Below are 19,874 nucleotides of genomic sequence, written 5' to 3' on the forward strand. Positions count from 1 at the left end.
TGCAGGCTTGCTTTAGCCGCCAGCCTTTTAATAATTCTCCCTAAACTATCGCAAGGAGTTTTGCCATGTGCAGTTGCAAAAAAATGCCATTCTGCCTTGATCCCAAAATCATTGTAATGGTTGTAGAGGTTTACAAAGTTTTTTTTGTTTTTATACTGGGTGACAGCTCCATCAGAAAAATAAAATGTTATTGAAATCTTATCAAATCTTTCTTTCAAGAATAGAATTAATTTTATTTGAAATAAATGTGTTTGAGACAATCTGATATAATCATGTAACTTAAATGTTTGATGATATCGCCTTCGCGGTAATAAATCATAAATGGATGAAGTGTTGCCTATTATTAGTCCAATGGAAACCCTGAGCCTGATCTTAAACTACAAAAGCGTAGTAATCGGATATTAGATATTCCCCATCCTTCAAATTCGATTTTAATGGCTTAAAAAATGAAGATTGTTCCGAGGAATTAAAATATTTAATTTTTCAATCAAATACTCCACAAATTCGTTGGAGGACTTTGTTAAAGTTTCGAGTGTAGTACAGTCAGCTGCCAACCATTGTTTAAATGCTATATAATCTATGGCATTATTATCAAACAATAAGTGTAGTCTTTCTTTAAGTTCCAAAGTGTCGGGACACATTTGGCATTTCCTCAAGTAACAGCAAGGCTGAGGTAGATTGCATAGACTTCGTGCAATGTAATTTATATAATCTTTTAAGGGAGGAAATGGAAAGTTATGCTGGTTTGCAGTTAACTTATCTAATTCACCACCAATTATAATTAACTTAAATTTAATAGAAGGTAATGTGATAGGGATCGTTGAAGTAAAAGGTAAGATGGGATTTGTTGAATATTTTTTAAATTTTTTCCGGCAAGATCTACAAATTTTTGATTAATTGATAAGCTAGAATTCACTTGTATCATCCACTATAAAACACCTCTAAGATCGTAGCCTACTGAATGAGATTTTATTCGAAATGGGTTGCAGCACTTTACAGGAATTGTAGACATTTAAAATATAATTTTTTAAATTAATAAATAAATTTAATTTTTTAGAAAAATGGCTATGTAAAATTAATCAATAAAAATGACGACTGTTGCTGTTGGAATTAATTTTGAATATTGACTTTATGCCAAATATAATTATTTTATTTTAATTAATTATAATTAGATTAAAATAATCTTTAAAATGAAAATATATTTCTGACGATCACAATAATAATTAATTGTCTGGCAATAAAAAATAAACTTCATCATTCACTCACAGAGTTGCCAGGTCAAATCTCGAATTTAAGAAGAAATTTGGGACGAATATAATCTTAAGGTTGGGGTGAAGAGATTATTGACCTCACTTTTTATTATCATAGTTGTTACTTTATTACTTTATACAAAATCTTATTATTTATCCCTTATAATGCCTCCAAATTAAGGCGTTTTGCCTTATATTTAAAATAATACAATACAATTTGGTGAATGTTATTTTGAGTTTTTTAATATTTAAAAATGCAAAATAATAAGATTTTTTAGGATTTTAGTTTTAATGCTATTATTCACATATATTGCCCACTTTTAAAAAATTTAATTACTCTATATTTGGTATAATATAGGATTTAAGCCATACTACTAATATTTAAAGTGTAATAACTATTGACCCAGTACTCGTCCTAATCTAGAATGAATTTTGTATAGATATTAAGAAGTTTAATGTCTATCTGTAAAAAAAATTTAAAAGAAAAAAAACAAACAATTCTTATTTTATAGCCATTTCCGGTTTTCTATTTCCGGTTTTTGGTAATAGACTTTTTTTCACAAAATTATTTCTTATGTCATATTAAAGAGCTATTTTAGAGCTATTTAATAAAATTTAAATCATGTCTTTAGCTTAATTACTTTTTGAGATATTTAAAATTAAATATAGTGTATTTTGGAATTTCCGCGTTTCTAAAGATGGCCATATCTCATGAAGTAAGCGGAGTTGAGAATTAAAATTTTATATTTTTACTAGTTCGTGTATATACTACCATCATACAAATTTTTAAAAAAATCGAAGGGGGTCGGGTTGAATCTTCAGTTGATTTAATATGGAATACAACATATGTATTCCTCTGATATTTGGAATTCAAGAACCCAATAAATAAATATTTTTTTTTTGTAAAAATAAACAACTAATAAAAAATTAATTAATTTAGATAGTGGCTATGGAAATATATACGGCGGAAAAATATGTCAGCAGCGCCGATATTTTTATAACCATAGAAGACACAAACGATGAAGCACCTTATTTTGTATTCGATAATACCATTAGCCTTCAGCTTTACATCGTTAATGTTTCGGAAGGAGCTCACGTTGGAGATAAATTATTAAAGATTCGAGTTTTAATTTCCCCTTTTTTATATATATATTATACTTTGCTGGTCGATAAACTCATTTTTGAATTCTTCGGTTGTAAGGTTAGTAAGTTTAGTAACTGGTAAAGGTGGGAGATGGGGTTTAATAAGCCCTCTATCTTGAAACTATTTTAAGTTAATCGTAACACATATCATTAGGAATTTATATTTATTTTTGAATACTAGTTCGGCCTAAAATTTTTAATTAAAAAAATTAAACCTTTCTTTTAAAAAAAAATCATTAATCGCCTTTTATATCACGAAGATATTTTAACCATCATAATACATCATTTTCTATATTATTTTTTTAATCTTTCAAGCCTCCTGGTTAAAAATATTTTCAAAAGATTTTAAGGCGGACTGAAGCGAGTTATTTTAAAAATTTGATCTCGAACTTCACGTTAACTCGCATGTTTCTAATTACAAATTACTTTCCTAAAATTAATGCTCAGATAAGATAACTCAATTCCTCAAGCGATCAAATATGTATTAAAAAAACATTAGTTTTCGAAGAATATAATTATATTGATTTTGTTCTAAAATTACTTTTCTTATTTAATAGGCTAAAGATAATGATATAAGCGAAATTTTTTCAACCGTATTATTCAAAGCCCTTTACGGCAAAGGGAGCGAGAAGTATATTTTATATGCCGATATATTTTTTATATTTCACAAAAAATATATAATTTTTTTATACTTAGTTTTAGTTGTAGAGATTAAAAGAATATTATGATTTATGCTTCCTTTTTTTTTCACCGACACACCAGCATCACTAACTTACATTCTTTCCTTTTCCCTATAAATAATCCAATTTATATGATTTGGCTAATAAAAATTCGAAGATTACATATTTTGAAAGAATATAAGAAAAAATTCTTTTAAAAAAAAAATAATGCAGCTTTTATCTTCACCCAGTATCCGGATGGTTGAGTCTTGCTAAACCCTTAGACCGGGAACTTAGGGGCTATTATTCCCTAAATGTAGAAATCAACGACCAGGGCTACCAATTTTCTCACTCCAATGCCAGTAATGCTAACGACAGTGGAAGCATGCCAAAAGACTTTATACCTAACCGAGCTACTGCCGAATTGGAAATACATATCGTTGATGTTAACGATAATGCACCTATATTCAATCAAATAGAATATGAAGGGTTCCTTCTCGAGGGACAACCCCATTTTCGACAACATCTACAAATCAAGGTTTATAAAATATAATAACTATAATATAATTTTGTTTACTTTTGGTCATATATTTATTTTCATAAAAAATTTCTCAATAAATCAGTATTTAAGCGGTTGGCTATTTTAGTAAAAGGAAAGGGGGGTGGGAAGGATAAATGTTGAATTATAATATTTCCTCCGTTATTTTATGCAACATTCCCAATGTTCATTGCAGAACAATGCAAACGATCACCCAATCTACCCAACGTAGATTAATTGGGGTCGGGCGCACTTTTAAAATTAGACCGATTTGGATATTGATCTTAAAATTTATTTTGGCGGATTTGGGTCTCAGCAAAAATTTATAAAAAAAAGTAGTTTTCAAGAATGATGCCAAATTTTTTATTATCCAATCAGCGCTCAGAATTTTTCCGCTTTCGCTGAGTTATTTAAACTTTTTTTAAGACACAGAATATTTTTATTAGGTCGGATTTGAAAAAAATATACTCCGATTTTAATTTATATTATGTGAATCGATAAATTTTAGTTTCTTTGAAATAATAAAGTGAAAATTTTTCTTAGAAGTTAACTCAGGTCGTATAACTTCAGATTGGAAAGAGCTCAGAAAAGCAGAATTTAATGTTTTAAATTATTTTATTTTTTTTAAAAAAAAAATACAATCGCAGGCATAAATTTTAGTTTCTTTGAAATAATTAAGTGAAAATTTTTCTTAGAAGTTTGCTCAGGTCGTATAACTTCAGATTGGAAAGAGCTCAGAAAAGCAGAATTTAATGTTTTAAATTATTTTATTTTTTTTAAAAAAAAAAATACAATCGCAGGCATAAATTTTAGTTTCTTTGAAATAATTAAGTGAAAATTTTTCTTAGAAGTTAGCTCAGGTCGTATAACTTCAGATTGGAAAGAGCTCAGAAAAGCAGAATTTAATGTTTTAAATTATTTTATTTTTTTTAAAAAAAAAATACAATCGCAGGCATAAATTTTAGTTTCTTTGAAATAATTAAGTGAAAATTTTTCTTAGAAGTTTGCTCAGGTCGTATAACTTCAGATTGGAAAGAGCTCAGAAAAGCAGAATTTAATGTTTTAAATTATTTTATTTTTTTAAAAAAAATAAATACAATCGCAGGCAATCGATATGGACGAAAGTAATTCGTTAAACAGCTTAGTTAGATATCGTTTCGTTGTCCATACTGCCCAGGATAGAATGTTAACCAATTACTTTTCATTAGATGAGAATTCTGGAATTTTGAGCCCCAATTTATTGGTGTCAACTATGGATTACGAAAAAGTGTATAGATTCCTAGAAAACGATACCCTGACCCTTAAAGTCGAGGCTTATGATGCGGGTTTACCTAGTCTCAGCGCTTTCTGTAAAATTAGTATACGGATAGAGGTTCATATTTAAATGATTTTAAAAAAAGATACAAATATTCTTGACTTACAAATAATTATAAAAATATTTAATGGGGGAAATTCTAGGACAGGGTGATAAAATAATCTGCTGTTTTAGTACAATCCTGTATAGTTTCATCATTGTTGAACTTCTTTAAAATAATTGATAATATGGGCAAATAAATGTATTTTCATATATTTTATAGCATACCTAAAAAGTCTAATTGATAATTGAATGTTTTACACAGGCATAGGATTGGTTAAAAAAAATTATTATCAATTGATAAAAATTTAGGACGCTAACGACAATCAACCGATATTCGTTAAAAATCATTACACCGCGGAGATACCGGAAACGATTGAATCTGGTTTATAATATTTATTTTAATTTTAATTATATAATGAATTATCAGCCAATAGAATTAATACACCTTTTAGTTGGAATTTTTTAGTTAAATCCCAAAATTTTAGATAATTTTTGTTAACTTTAACAGGATAAAAAATGGAGTCGCATCCTAATAATAGTGTTGTTAAACAGTTTAATGCCAATTTTTAAAAACGTCAACTCGATATTTAAGCCAGAAAAATATTGTTTATACCTCGAGATTTCGCTGTGCCATTTATATGTAAAATCATCTGGCTTGTGTAATATTTTTCTTGGTAAAATATTAAGTTAGGTTTTTAAAAATCGGCTCAAATTGAGCCGTCTAACAATATAACCTAATAATACACGATAGTATAAATTATTATATATATATACATATATAAAACTCCTATTTGGGAAATTTATAGACAAGATAATATTAAATATTACGGCGACGGATGGAGACGTTTATTCTCGGTATAACAGCTTAGTCAATTACTTCATTTACAATCAAACTCAACAAAAATTTTGGCTCAACCCTGAGACTGGTGCTTTATCCCTGTACCCAGGATCTTCTTTAGATTTAGATTCAGGCTCTGCAAGTTCAGATGCGAATCCAAATCATTATACATTGCAAGTTTTTGCTAAAGATAGAGGTATACCTCCAATGTCCTCCAAATTAGTCTCTATAAACATTAAGGTACTTCATTCTAACATAAAATATTTTGCTATTTAGAGTTTTGGAGTTTTGATAAAGTTTACAGGAAATGAATAGAGGTTTAAAAAAAAATATTATATCATTCGTTATTTCTAAATAGCTCAAAACAGCTGTGAATTCAGAATATTTTAGGCTTAACAAATGTTTATTGGCCGGTAAAATCATGGTTATTTGAGCCAAGTCATATATTTGATAAATTTCTTTTCTTTCATCTATAAGCTATTTAATATCTTGTGAAATTTTAAGATAATTGATGTAAACGATGAAAAACCAGTGTTTCAAAATAAAGTATACAAGGCTTATATACTCGAGAATTCTCCACCTGGTACTCATTTAGACATTTTGACTAATAACGTTAATAGCATTAAACGTAAGAGCTATCATCACGATTCTCTGGCTCCTCTTACAGGGATTTACAACGTCTATGAGGATAAAGATGAAGTGGAAATATTTGACAAAGCGGTTCTAGCCATAGATCCAGACCGATACTCTATTGTAAAATACGACTTCGTAGAATATTTGGAAGCACTTGATCCCAATAGGGATCCTTTGCCACTGCCTTCGTAATTTTTGCTAAAACTTCTTATTAATATAAATGTTTATCTTTATCCCTTACAGTCAAACCTTACAAACAATAAAAGGTCTCTTTTATTAGGCTAAATTAAGTTTGGTAAAATAAAATTTTGTCTTAAATAATAATATGAAGTAAGATTTGAATGTTATTAAAATTATATTATAGCTAATGGAAAAAAAAAATTTACTATCTCATATTAAACATTTTATTTATATTATATATATTTTTTTAAAAATTTGTAAGTTCTACGAATCTAGAGGCTAGTAACGAATTAATAGACTATACCAAAATATTTGCTATCGATTCTGACACGGGTATTATATACGTAGCTAACAATTTAGGGTTGGATCGAGAAAAATTAGAAACTCTTAAAATCAAGGTAAGAGCAAGAGATGTCAATTCTTCATCAGATGACGATTTTTCAAATATTCAAGCCGATTATGGTTTAAAAAAGAAATAATATTTTATTTCAGCCATTTTCATATTTCTCAATATTAAAATATCATTACATTGTTAAATGGGCATATTTAATCAAGATTTTGGTTAAAAATAATATTATACCTAAGAACCTTAAGATATCGTCAATAGGTGTCCAAAACTTTTTGACATATATGAGCAAACGTTCCAGGTTTTTTTGGTTAAAATGTTGAGTTGACCGTTTTTAAAAAATCGGCTAAATCGAGCTGTTTAACGAGACGAGAAAAAAAAACTGGAAGAAAAGAATTTTCGCATAATTAAGCGTTAAAAAGATTAATTGTTAATATTTTTTCTTTTTAAACATGACTAAAGATTCTTTATATTTTTATCTTTATTCCCTTGGATCAAGATTCCGGGATTTGTTATCTTTTCACCTGATGTCCAAAATTAGAATAAGAAGAAATAATTATATAAATACTAGATCCATCGAATAACATATTTTAATATAATTTTTCTATAAATTTGAATATTTTATGATAAAATAATTATAGTTACTCTTTCATGATTTGTAAAATAGTCAGAATTTTTATAGTTAAAAAAAAACTTTAAATGTCCAGAAAAGTAGTTAAAAAAAGTTACACGAGGAAATAGTTCGACCGAGTTTTCTAATTTGGATATATACTAATATAATTCAATTTTTAAAGTCCAGATTTAAACCCCTTTATTTTTGTAAAAAGTGTTATAAAATTAGGTAAAAAAGAATAATAAATAATGATAGTGAGCTCATAGAAAAGAAATATTAAATACTTTATATGTTATAGATATATAGTTTCCTATTTTACCAATTCTATTTTTCTATGATAGATATACTAAAAAAAAAATTTGAATATAAATTATAAAATTAATTCAAGCTACTTTAATAATTCACGTATTGGATGTCAATGATAATTCCCCTAAATGGATTCCTTCCAACAAATATTACAAAACTATGTACGAGACATCGGCCTCGGCACCTAACGAATTCAATTATATAGGGAATGATAAAAATGATGAAAATTATCAAGCTGACCAAAATAATAACCTAACTCAAGATATGGAAGAAGTGTTAAATCTCGAAGCCGTAGACATTGACTCAAATAATACAATCAAATATGCTTTCCTTCAGCCACACCCTAAAAATTTAGCGATTGATTCTGATACAGGTTTTAGTGATATAGTGTAACCTTACGGGATAAAAGAATGATAAACATAGGATGGAAAATCCTATGAGGTTGGGAAATAGGGATTTCAGGATTTCTATCTGCAATATTTGTCGAGGGAGTAAACTATTGCTAAGAATGAGAATTTGAGTCTTTTAACAATTAAAATATAAAACAAACATACAGGTAACTAGAGCGATTATTTAGTTTCAAAATTTATTTTTAGGATGTTTCTATGCGTATTTTTATTAATAGGTATGATATATCGGAAGGAATTGATTGATTACGAAGTGACACCTTGGTTAAATTTTACAGTATCTGCTGAGGACAATGGGTACCCAACTAGGATAAGCTACGCAAAAGTCACAATTAAGGTGTTGGACAGAAATGACAATAGTCCAAAGTTAGTTATTATCTAAACATATTGATAATATATTGTTTTGATATTGGCTTAAGGAAATATTTATAACACGATATGAATTATTAGATTAGATGTTACGAATAATTAATTATTAGAAGAACATTGAAGTTAAACAATATAAAATGAATGCTAAATTTTTCCTTATAGCTAATAATAATAAAAATGATACAATTTATATACTTATCAGTACTATAATATATAAGATGTTGAATATAATAAACTTGCTTATTTTATATAATTGCAAAGGTTTTCTTACCTGCCTCCTAATCCTTTCCATCTAAGAGAAAATGTTCCCTTAAATACTATTGTGTTTACTATAAAAGCAACTGATGAAGATAGAGGCAAGTTTGGGACGATAAATTATTTTATAAAAGATGGCGCTAATGGGAAATTTAGGATAGATCACGAAACTGTAAAATTCATGAACATCAGCTTTATTCATATAAATTTTAACTATAACTTCATAAAATTGAATAAATTTAAATTATAATTGTGATTGATGTAATTTTTTTTTAAAGAATACATTTTTTTGGGGGGTTATAATCTAAATTTTGATGATTTATATCCTTTTAACGTTTTCCCGTTTCTACTAACCTATAATGTTAAATAAGTATGTTCTCTCTTTTTAATATTTGAAAATAATGATTAGCTTAAAAAATTTGACCTTATTTATAATAATATCTTAAAATATGCACATAAACATTTCCTCTGGTAGAGTGACAGAAAAGAATTGTTTGATTTCTTTAAAAATTTTCTTTATACTTTATTTTACATAGGGAGATGTTAAGGTCATTGATAATATAGACCGAGAAGAAATCGGGATTTATAGATTATTAATAGTGGCTAGAGATAATTGGAACAATGGAATGGATGATGATTCCAAGGAAAACACTACAATAGTAAATATTATGTTTACAGAAAATTAAATATAAATTAAATGCGGGCACACTATTATATCTTATTTTATTTAATAAAATATACCAAACAATTTAAAAACAATTTTAAATAATTCTTTGTGACCATATTTTATTTCATAATATCTCAATAAAAATACTCGATGGAACTGAAATCAATATCTTCCAGTCCGATGTCATTTCTTCAAATGTTTTTGTTTCTTTTTCAGTTTCATTTTTTAGTATGAACATGGCTAATTTTAATAAAATAGAATGAAATAAGGAATTTTTTTAAAATTTCTTTAACTCGATTCACAAAATTAATATTTAAATATATAAATTGCCGATTTAAAAGTATAGTTTATTTTTAAAATAATTAAAGTTTTATATTGTTATTTATCTGAAATCTTAATAAATACACGATATATTTTTTTTTAAATTATACAAAATACAAATACTTAAATAACTCTTTAAATTTTTCAAATAAATACTAAATATAAAAAAATATTTGTATATTTTATAAAAATACGATCAGTATTGGCGATACTCCCCTGGCTACACCTATAATTTATACTCTTTAGATAGAGATCATCATCGACGATCAAAATGACAATTCTCCTAGGTTCGTGACTCCTTTATTAAGCTCAATCCATACCATACGAGTGAAAGAAACAACGGCGTTCGGCGAAATGTTATTCCGAGTCTCAGCCACGGATGATGATATGCCAGAAACGCTCAATAGCAAAATCAAATATTCTATAGTTCCCAACTATGGCAATGGAACTGGTTTCCTATTTTAATCTTCTTTAAAATTTTTTAGTATATTTTACATATAGTATACTGTGAAATTTGCACTGATTATTTCATTTTTTTTTTTACTTTTACGTGATTTATTTAATTTAATACATTAATTTAATTTTATAAAAGAAAATTAGATTAAAAAATTTTTGTGCTAAATTTCCTTTTGCCTATTTTTTTTTATTGGAACAGTTGAAAGGCACCTTATTTTAAACAAAATCAAAAAAAAAATCTAAGCACTTAAAAGATTAATAAATAATTTCGTAGATAATTTGAATGGAAAAATGAGTCCCCCCGATTCAAAATTAATTTTAAAAATCAAGGTTTGAATTCGATGGAGTGGTCGGATGAGACTGGGATTGGAAGGCCCTAATACAGTTATTCACAATATGAGTTTTAGTTTTAGAAAATTTTTACTGTGAACCTTAGAACTACACTTAATTTTTTTTAATTGATCTTTATATAAATATTATTCGTATATATATAAAATGCACAAAATTTATACCTGGGATTTGTCAGATATTCAAAGGGTAGGTGCGATATACACATGTTGAAATCCATTTCTGATCAAATAAAAAAATTCAAATTTTGAAAATATTCACTTTTGATTCTATATCTCAATACGAATTTATATACTATATATTCTCTTAAAATGTGTTATTTATATTTTAAAGGAGTGTTGAAAAATATAAAATGAAAACTACCTTTACAAAATTTGAGAATTTTATATATAAGTTATTAATTAGCTCAAATATGATTAAGGCTCATATATAAAAAAATAACAAATTTTGATAGATCTCTTGTCAATTGATGCCGATACCGGTGAGATAAGGGCAGCCAAAGATTTCTCTGGAGTTTTAACCAATGACAACAATTTATTTACTGTGGGAGTGAGAGCTTTTGATTCAGGGCTTCCCAAGCCCCTAGCTTCTGAAATATTGGATATCAAGCTAAATATTGAAGATGTAAATGACCACGCCCCCATCATAACCTACCCCAAATTTAATAAAGAAGGAGGTAGACCCTCAAAGGATACTATGAAAATTAATAACGAAATCTACATATATTATCAAGTTGAGTCACGAAATAGGAAACTAAATTATTTTGGTTTTTTTATAGGCGAAATATTTTAACAAATAAATGAGTAAATGTCTTGTGGTGCCATTTTGTTAAAATAAATATTCTGGAAAATCTTTAAAAAAATATTTGCCCTGTCCGGGAAAATTTTTTTTTAGCGGGTCAAGAATGGGTGATATATAAATTTTAATGAAGGTGACAGGCTCGTGCAGATTTCTAATCTTTTTTTTTCTACGATATTATACAAATTAACCCCATCTGTATAATATATTAAATGGCAAAGTGCGTAATCATGTATTAAGACAACATAGATATTACACTGAAATTTGTAGAATATGTATTTTACACATACTGGGTTACAGTTAGGGTTAAAACATATTTTGCTCAACAAATGTCCAACTTTAAGTTTTAGTTAAAGTATTTCAGCATTTGTTATTTACCCCTATAAATTTCAGATAATTTTATAAGATGTTGCACATTTCCAGATTATGCATGTTGATGTTAACTTATAATCTCTAAATATTTTTCATTGTTTGCAATATGGAACTAACTTATTTCTTTTCTCCTTTAAAGAATATATCTTCGTTGCTAAATCGTTTCGTATTGCAAGTTCAAGCATATGACGATGATACTGGATCCAACGGACGCATACTTTTCAAGCTAAGTGAAAATTTTATGGATAAAAACTATTTTAGCTTGGATGCTAGGAGCGGTAATCTTAGCTTAGACCCTATAAACATTTTAAAAGAGAATTCCAATAAATATCCGAAAATCAAAAACAAATTTCAAGTGTGTTATAATATTCAATTAATTTAATTAAATCTATTGTATAAAAAATAATACACAAAGTTTAATTTATACATTAATAAATTATAAAAATATTTGCCAAAAAAAATATTTAAAAATAAGTGAAAAAAAATCATGCTATATAGACATACTTTCACATAAATTTCCATTTTATATATATTACAATTTTGTTGTAACATGCATATAGATTCTCATAGAAGCAATAGATGAGGGATCACCACCTTTGAGTTCAAACGTACCTCTTACAGTATACTTGATAAACAACAACGATAAACCTTTCTTCACTTTAGACAAAGTTACTATCGATAATAAAAATTAAATAATTCAAACCATAGGCGTAGCCAGGATTTTCCTAAGGGGAGGGGGAATTAAAAAATTAATGGGGACTTTGCTCCCAGATCCCATTTTGGGCGGGCCTTTGACCCGCTTTTGCCCGGCCTTAGGCCGGGTTACCTTAGTCTATATTTTTTTTTCTTTTTAGCTTTTTTCTGGTGGTAAGCTCCTTCAATATTTCTCTCCACTTTATTTTATTCATACAATCTCTTTTATCTAATTTATACTTCTTTATATTGGCTATAACTCTATGTATGGTCCCATTGAAGTTTTGCCCATCACTTCCAAACTCTCAACTTTATTTCCTTGTAGTTCATAGGCCTTCTCATTGTGTGCCCATACCACCTAAGTCTGTTTACCATTAACTTAGTCTTAATGGGCACTACCTTTAAACTACTTAGTATTCTTGTACTGCGCACTTTATACTTTCTTGTTACCCCAGCAATCATCCTCAGCTTTCTCATCTCCATAGTTTGTAGATAGGAGGTTAATTTTAATAAAAAAAATAAGCCTTGAACAAATATGAAATATATTTTTATTAGTTTATATAAAATATAATAAATAACTTGTATATACATTAATATAAAAGCACGGTAATAATTTATTCCAAACAAGTATAAGAAATTTATTTATAAAAAGTAAGTAGACATATAGTTGTGATTCCTCTATTATATAGAATTAGTTACATACTAGGTAAAATTCCACTTTTACAGACATATTTGACAGTTAGAGAATATATCACAGTTAATATTTTAACAAATTTTTACTAATCAATGCTCTTGATAATAAATATAGCAACAATTTGCATTCAATTATTTAACGCCATCTATTTATTTTAAATATAAAATGATATTAAAATTAATCTTCATATTATTCATCCCACAATGTCTTTAAAAGATATTTTCTGATGTCCTTATCAATTATTTATAGTTTTCTATAAAATATATAATTCGCTATATTGGTAAAAATTACTTGATTGTCATATAATAATTGATAAAATTAGGTATATACTGTAAATCTACGACATATAATATTTCACTGTTTGTATTGTGCTTTAATTTTTTAATTTAATTTATGATTTAATTTTATCAATAGTTTTATAATTATATTTTACTTTTAATAAGATAAATAAATTAAAATTACTCACTTTATAAAAAATTATATTTCATATATTATATTATTTAGTAATTTTATGGATCTATTATTAATAATTATAATACATTTCACTTTTGTCTTAAGACTTATCTTTGGCTTATATTCCATTTCTTAAAAAACATTTTTGGTTCACTTCTTTTTATATACAAATGCTTTTTTCCAAAAATGTATAAATTATGATAAATAGTTTTATAAAAAAATATCAACTTTTACATTCTTTCTTTCAAATTATTGTTTAAGATATATGCAAACATTTTTGGGGGTCAGGGAGTGGGGGAGGACTAAGGGGGATATTTTTTATTAGCTTAAAATGATATTCATAAAAAGTAATAAATTTCTAAAGGGGAGGGGGGAATTTCCCCTTGCCCCCCCCCACCCGGCTACGCCTATGATTCTAAGCTATCTAAAAATTTTATATCTTGAAAAACTAAATAAATATTTGCCTTCTTCCTTTCCACTTTAGTTCTTTTGGTATGAAAATAATAATAATAAATTTGATATTTTTTAATGCTTTTCTTTAAAAAAAATGAATTATAATAATTTTGATATTAATTTGATTCACAGATAGTCTTTTTATGACCAGTTTGTAAATAACAGCGGCCTATAAAGAATTGACTTGAATTTTTAAAATTTATGATTGTAATTTTGCTCTCGGGAAATGTTTTATTAGTTTATTTCTTTTTTTCCTTTAGAAAATATATCGAATATTAGATATCTATGAAAACAACACTTTGGGACAATTGGCCACAATTCCAAGAGCCATCATTAATTACAACCATAATGATGAAGAAGAAGATTTAACCAATAATATTTGCTACCATATTATAGGTTAATTTTTTATATATAAAATTTAAATATATATATATATATAACTATTATACTTTCTCACATTTTTATTGTAAGAAATAGATCTTACCCCTTTTATAAGGGAAGATATTAATAAATTATAAAAATAAACCGAGAAATAGATAAATTATTTTAGTATTTTTTCTATTTTATGAATCTTTTCAAATTTAAGAAAAATAATCCTAAATGGCAGGGTTCATTTTAAAAAAAAATTTGTATTTGAAATATATAGGCCGTGTCCTAGTTTAACTTAATTTGAATGCTTATTTGCTATTTAGTATAGTCAGTGTTTTTTGGAGTAGGACACCCTATTTTAGTTTGCATTAAGATTTGGTGGCATTGTTATTTTTCCTATTTTATTCTAGTTTTTTTGGTTATGTGTTTTTTTGCTATTAAATTACTGTCTAAATAGTCGGCGCTTAAATAATAAATTGACCGTAGAATACCACCAAGTTGAATAAGACGAACGAAATAAATCCACAAAAGGAAATGAATGATTAATTAATTAAAAAATTTATTTTTCTAATGTGGTATACCTATTTAAGATTAACAACCAAACTTATCCAAAAACGAGGCATAAATGTGAAGCGCAAATGTGTCTTATGCCATTCAAAAATTCTTAACACAATATAATGTGATTGACTACTATTCATTATCAATATAAATTAATGTATAATTAAAAAAATAAATATTTAAATTAAATTTATCTCGAAATATAAATATAGGTGGTAATGTTGGTGAAATTTTTTACTTGAATCCGTACACTAGAATTTTGTATTTAAACAAATCTTTGGATCGTGAAAGAAAGGATAGCTATACCTTAATGGTAGAAGCTACTAATGAATGCATAAAGACCATATCTAACACACAGTCATTCATGAACGAGGATTCAACTTTAAGGGTTTAAATTTTTATTGATATTTTATATATTATAATTAGCGTGAAAAATATGTTTTATAAAAATATAGTAATAAGTCCAAAAAGACAGGTTATATTTTCAATGTCATTTAATTTTTAATTACAAGATTGTAATGTATTAAGAAAATGTCTTAGTTGTTAGACCTCAGAATGTTATTAAAGACATAGGTAGATTTACAAATTATTTATTTTATTATTGAAATAGAATAGAATATATTTTGCGAAATGAATGATTACATTCTTAAGCTTAAAATCCTTATATTTCAAAGCCTTGAAATATATTTATCAAAAAAAAACGGTTTCGAGCATAGAATATAAATTATTAATCGTCAGCTGTTCTAAAATTATAGCAATTACTCAGCAACAAAGAGATACAGTTTCACTGGCTACCAAAAAAGAAATGAGAGTTCATTTTTTTTAAATAAATAGTTGATTGTTATATAACAGTAAAATTCGTAAAAAGGTGGTGATTGACGTATTAGATATCAATGACAATTACCCTGTCTTTTCTCGAAAAAGATATCGTACGGGCATCACAACAGATGCTAAAGTCGGAACTAGTCTTCATTTACCTTTCGATGTGAGTTCAAAAAATATAGTTAAAAAAAATTATTCAAATTTAGAACCATTTGTAAATCGTCGAAATAAGATTCCACAAAACTTGTTTAATTTAGGCTCTTAATAATACGGGAAACTGGTCCTAATTTAGCCAAAAATTTGAATCCCAATTAAATTTATATTTATTACTATGTATTAGAAAATGCCTCAAATAAATTGGGCATTCGTCTAAGGTTACCAAAAATCTTGGTCCCCACAATGCCCAAATTAGACAGGTTTTGCAATATTCAAAGTTAAAGTACTAATCAATAAAATAAAGTTGTTAGATTACCGTAATTTTTTTTAAAAAAATAAATTTATAAAATTAAATTTGAAATAAATTTTAGCGAAATATCTTTTTTCGATAAAATAAATATATTTAATATATAAAATATTTAAGAATTAATTAAACTAAAACTATCAATATCATAGCCGCTTTTAATTTCTATTTTTTTGAAAAACCCATTTAATAGATTTTAAGCAAAGATACACCTCCAAACTCCATCAATATTTTTAAGCTATTAAACGTCACCCAACACTTCGTCACAGATGACAGGCTTACTATAGAACCCATTCTAAGTCTAAGTAATACCTCATTTAACCAAGATGCTTCAAAATTCTTCGAGCTAGAGCCGGAAACCGGTAGAATTAAGACAGCTGTTTCATTGGAGAATATGGCAAAAACTCGTGATTCATCGAAAGGAACCGTAAATTTTGAAATAGAGATCGAAGTGTGTGACATAGAAGATCTGGAAATGAGCAAATGTGACAAGGCCCTTGTGACGGTAATTTAGAAAAAAACATTCTTTTAAATTTTGATAATAAATTAAAATATAAAGTTATAAATTTACTAATTTTATATATTCCTTCATTTTTTTTAAATAAATTATAATATCCACGTTTAAAGTACTGTATTAAAAATAATATTCATTTATAATTATTTTATATTATTCTATTTTTTTTAAAAAAAAATTTTTTTTGAATAGGTTTATTTATTATGTCCCGAAGAACAAATTCGTTTTGTACTAATGATGCCAATCATTATGTTTAAAGTCAAGCAAGTGCAATTCGTAAAGTATATATAATTCTTTTTTATCAAGTATTATGTATATATCACTTTACAAAACATAAAGTAGCTTTCTAAAACTCTGAGACCTACAAAAACCAGAAAAATAAAATTTCTGCCTCATTTATAACGTATATTTAATTTTGGCATTCATCTTAATTCTCAGTTTTTAAATATTAATAAATCTCATTGTAATTTTGAAATAATACCGTTCCAATAATCCCTCAACAATATAATATTCTTCAATACAATTTATTTGATTAGTTATGGTAAAAAACTATTAATCCTATACCAAATGACTTATAAAATTTATTTGTTTTCTACCTCACCAGGAATCGTTATATTAATGGGTAAATGGGTAGGGGATTTGCTTCCATATAACTCAAAAGGGGTGTCATTACTAAGACTAGGAGGGAATACTGGGTTGGGGATAAAGGGTAGCCCCGGAAGTTTATTCTCTCTTATGTAGGCTCTACATAGATAAAACAAAAACTAAGCATATTAGCTCTCCCTGTTTTCAAACCCAATTCATTGAACTGAATCATATCCTAAGCTAGTGTTATTAAACGACCCTATTTCTAAAAATGACTCGATTAAAATTTTAGCCAAAATAATATAATGTATTCCTGCAGATTTGGCATATAGAGGTTAAAATTCTTCTACCTACGAACAAAATATCCAGGCCTACGTAATATTATTTTGGAAATGGACCGTTTTTAAAAATCGACTTAAATAGGGCCGTTTAACAAGACTATCCATAGCAATCCACGAATAATTTTTTAAAAATATCTTAATAAAAAAAATCTTTTTAAATATAAATATTAGTACATTAGAAAACATAACCGGGTTTCAATACAATATAGACGAGATAACTATTCATTCGATAAAAGAGAGGCAGATGGAAGATATGTAAATAACGTTATCTTAAATTCAATTTATAAATTTAAAAATGTGTGTTCAAATACCATAATGATAAATTAATATTATATATAGCAGAGACCTGCAGAGGTACCATTTGCACGGCCCGGCCAGGCCCGGATTTAAAGATTTAAGGCCCGGCCCGGATAAATTTTTAAAAAATTTTTTACGGCCCGGCCCAGATTTAAAAATTTCAGGCCTCGGAATTTTTTAGAATTATATTCGACCTGGTATATACAAAAATTCACCTATGAGGTATTTTACCATATTTTTCAGCGAGTATTATCGCTTATTATTTAAAAAATACATGAAAAAAGCTAATATTTTGAGAATATTATATTGAATTTATAAAAATTATAAAACTGTTATTTATAAAAATGGATATTTTGAGCATATACTATATTTTTTGCATTTATAAAAATAAAACTATAATATTCATAAAAATGGTAATAATATTTTGAGCATATACTATATTTTATATTGCATTTAAAAAAAATAAAACTAATATTTAATTTATAAAAATGGAAAATATTTTGAGAATATAATATATTGTATTTAATTTACTATTTAATTTATAAAATAAAAATAAATCGCTATTTAAAAAAAATGCATGTATAATAAATAGTATTTTGAAAATATAATCTAATTGCACAATATTAATATAATTTATTTTATAATTTTTAAATATTTTATATTACATTTATAGGTTGGTTTTTCAGGTGTAAAAAAAAATTATTAATTTTCATGGATTTACCATCACATTTATGTCTTTTTAGATGTGATGTACCATGTTTATAACTATAAGATAATATACTTGAACAATTCATGCATTGTACGTAGCCAATTTTTTTTTTATTTTCATCTATGATGATGTTAAATTTAGCCCAGATTTCAGATTTTAAATTATTATTTGTATTTCTAAAAGAATAAATATTATTTTTAATTTTATTAATTATATCATTAGTATTTTGTGCCATGATATTCCTTTATTTGATTGTTTTGGTAAATATTCTAAAAATTTAGATATGAATTATAAAAAATATATTATTAATACTTGAATATTGGCGCTTATTTAAGATTCCTTTATTTGATTGTTTTGGTAAAATATGTTGTAAAAATTTAGATATGAATTATAAAAAAATATATTAATACTTTGAATAAATTTGCAGGAAATTAATAATTAGATCGATCTGTGGGTGTTAGGTGTGTTAACCATCACCCAATATTATATTAATCATAACTATAATATAATATAATCTTATAACCATTAACTCATAATGTAAAAAATTTTATAAAAAATATTAAGGCCCGGCCCGGATATATTTAAAAAAAATTTTTTTAGGCCCGGCCCGGGTATATTTAAAAAATTTAAAATAAGGCCGGGCCGGGCTTAGGGCCGGGCCTGCAGGTTTCTGATATATAGTATAGTAGCATACGTTTTTATTGATTTCTCTTTTAATAATGTTTTCGTAATATGAATTAGGACTGATATAGTGGGTCATTTTATAGATTCAAAGAGTTCGATCATTGACTTCAACGACATTATCAAGTATTAGATATAGTATATTTAATAATAATAAATATATTAACTAATTTATATATAATTCCTAAATTTATATATAAATTAAAACTGTAGTGGAAATTATCATTCTTGCCGTTTGATAGAAATGTAGTTGAGTTTTGAATTTATTTAAAAAAAATTGTTGCCTATAATTAAGAGGAGAGTTTTTTTTTTATATACATCTCAATTAATTATATTTTAGAAATTATATAAAAAAATGATTATTATTAAATAAAAGAGTGAGATTTGTG

General features: G+C 26.5%; 1 protein-coding gene across 1 annotated transcript in view; it reads left to right on the top strand.

Moving 5' to 3' along the window:
* The window catches only part of LOC135924490 (cadherin-23-like), a 31,830-nt gene extending 12,212 nt beyond the window's left edge, over window positions 1-19,618 (top strand). Inside the window, exons 12-34 of the mRNA XM_065459547.1 lie at window positions 2,191-2,373; window positions 2,951-3,024; window positions 3,287-3,590; window positions 4,696-4,962; window positions 5,257-5,329; window positions 5,754-6,025; window positions 6,290-6,606; window positions 6,861-7,060; window positions 7,946-8,236; window positions 8,489-8,636; window positions 8,901-9,066; window positions 9,431-9,553; window positions 10,129-10,333; window positions 11,141-11,418; window positions 11,996-12,211; window positions 12,417-12,524; window positions 14,410-14,545; window positions 15,289-15,464; window positions 15,945-16,061; window positions 16,552-16,863; window positions 17,065-17,153; window positions 17,970-18,053; window positions 19,546-19,618. Of these exons, the coding sequence (XP_065315619.1) occupies window positions 2,191-2,373; window positions 2,951-3,024; window positions 3,287-3,590; window positions 4,696-4,962; window positions 5,257-5,329; window positions 5,754-6,025; window positions 6,290-6,606; window positions 6,861-7,060; window positions 7,946-8,236; window positions 8,489-8,636; window positions 8,901-9,066; window positions 9,431-9,553; window positions 10,129-10,333; window positions 11,141-11,418; window positions 11,996-12,211; window positions 12,417-12,524; window positions 14,410-14,545; window positions 15,289-15,464; window positions 15,945-16,061; window positions 16,552-16,863; window positions 17,065-17,153; window positions 17,970-18,053; window positions 19,546-19,618 (4,212 nt within the window). The remainder of the gene's footprint in view (window positions 1-2,190; window positions 2,374-2,950; window positions 3,025-3,286; window positions 3,591-4,695; window positions 4,963-5,256; window positions 5,330-5,753; window positions 6,026-6,289; window positions 6,607-6,860; window positions 7,061-7,945; window positions 8,237-8,488; window positions 8,637-8,900; window positions 9,067-9,430; window positions 9,554-10,128; window positions 10,334-11,140; window positions 11,419-11,995; window positions 12,212-12,416; window positions 12,525-14,409; window positions 14,546-15,288; window positions 15,465-15,944; window positions 16,062-16,551; window positions 16,864-17,064; window positions 17,154-17,969; window positions 18,054-19,545) is intronic.
* Window positions 19,619-19,874: the final 256 nt, after the last annotated feature.

The sequence above is a fragment of the Gordionus sp. m RMFG-2023 genome, chromosome 2 (genome assembly GCF_954871325.1).
Source record: "Gordionus sp. m RMFG-2023 chromosome 2, tfGorSpeb1-WG-v2, whole genome shotgun sequence".
Classification (NCBI taxonomy): domain Eukaryota; kingdom Metazoa; phylum Nematomorpha; class Gordioida; order Chordodea; family Parachordodidae; genus Gordionus; species Gordionus sp. m RMFG-2023.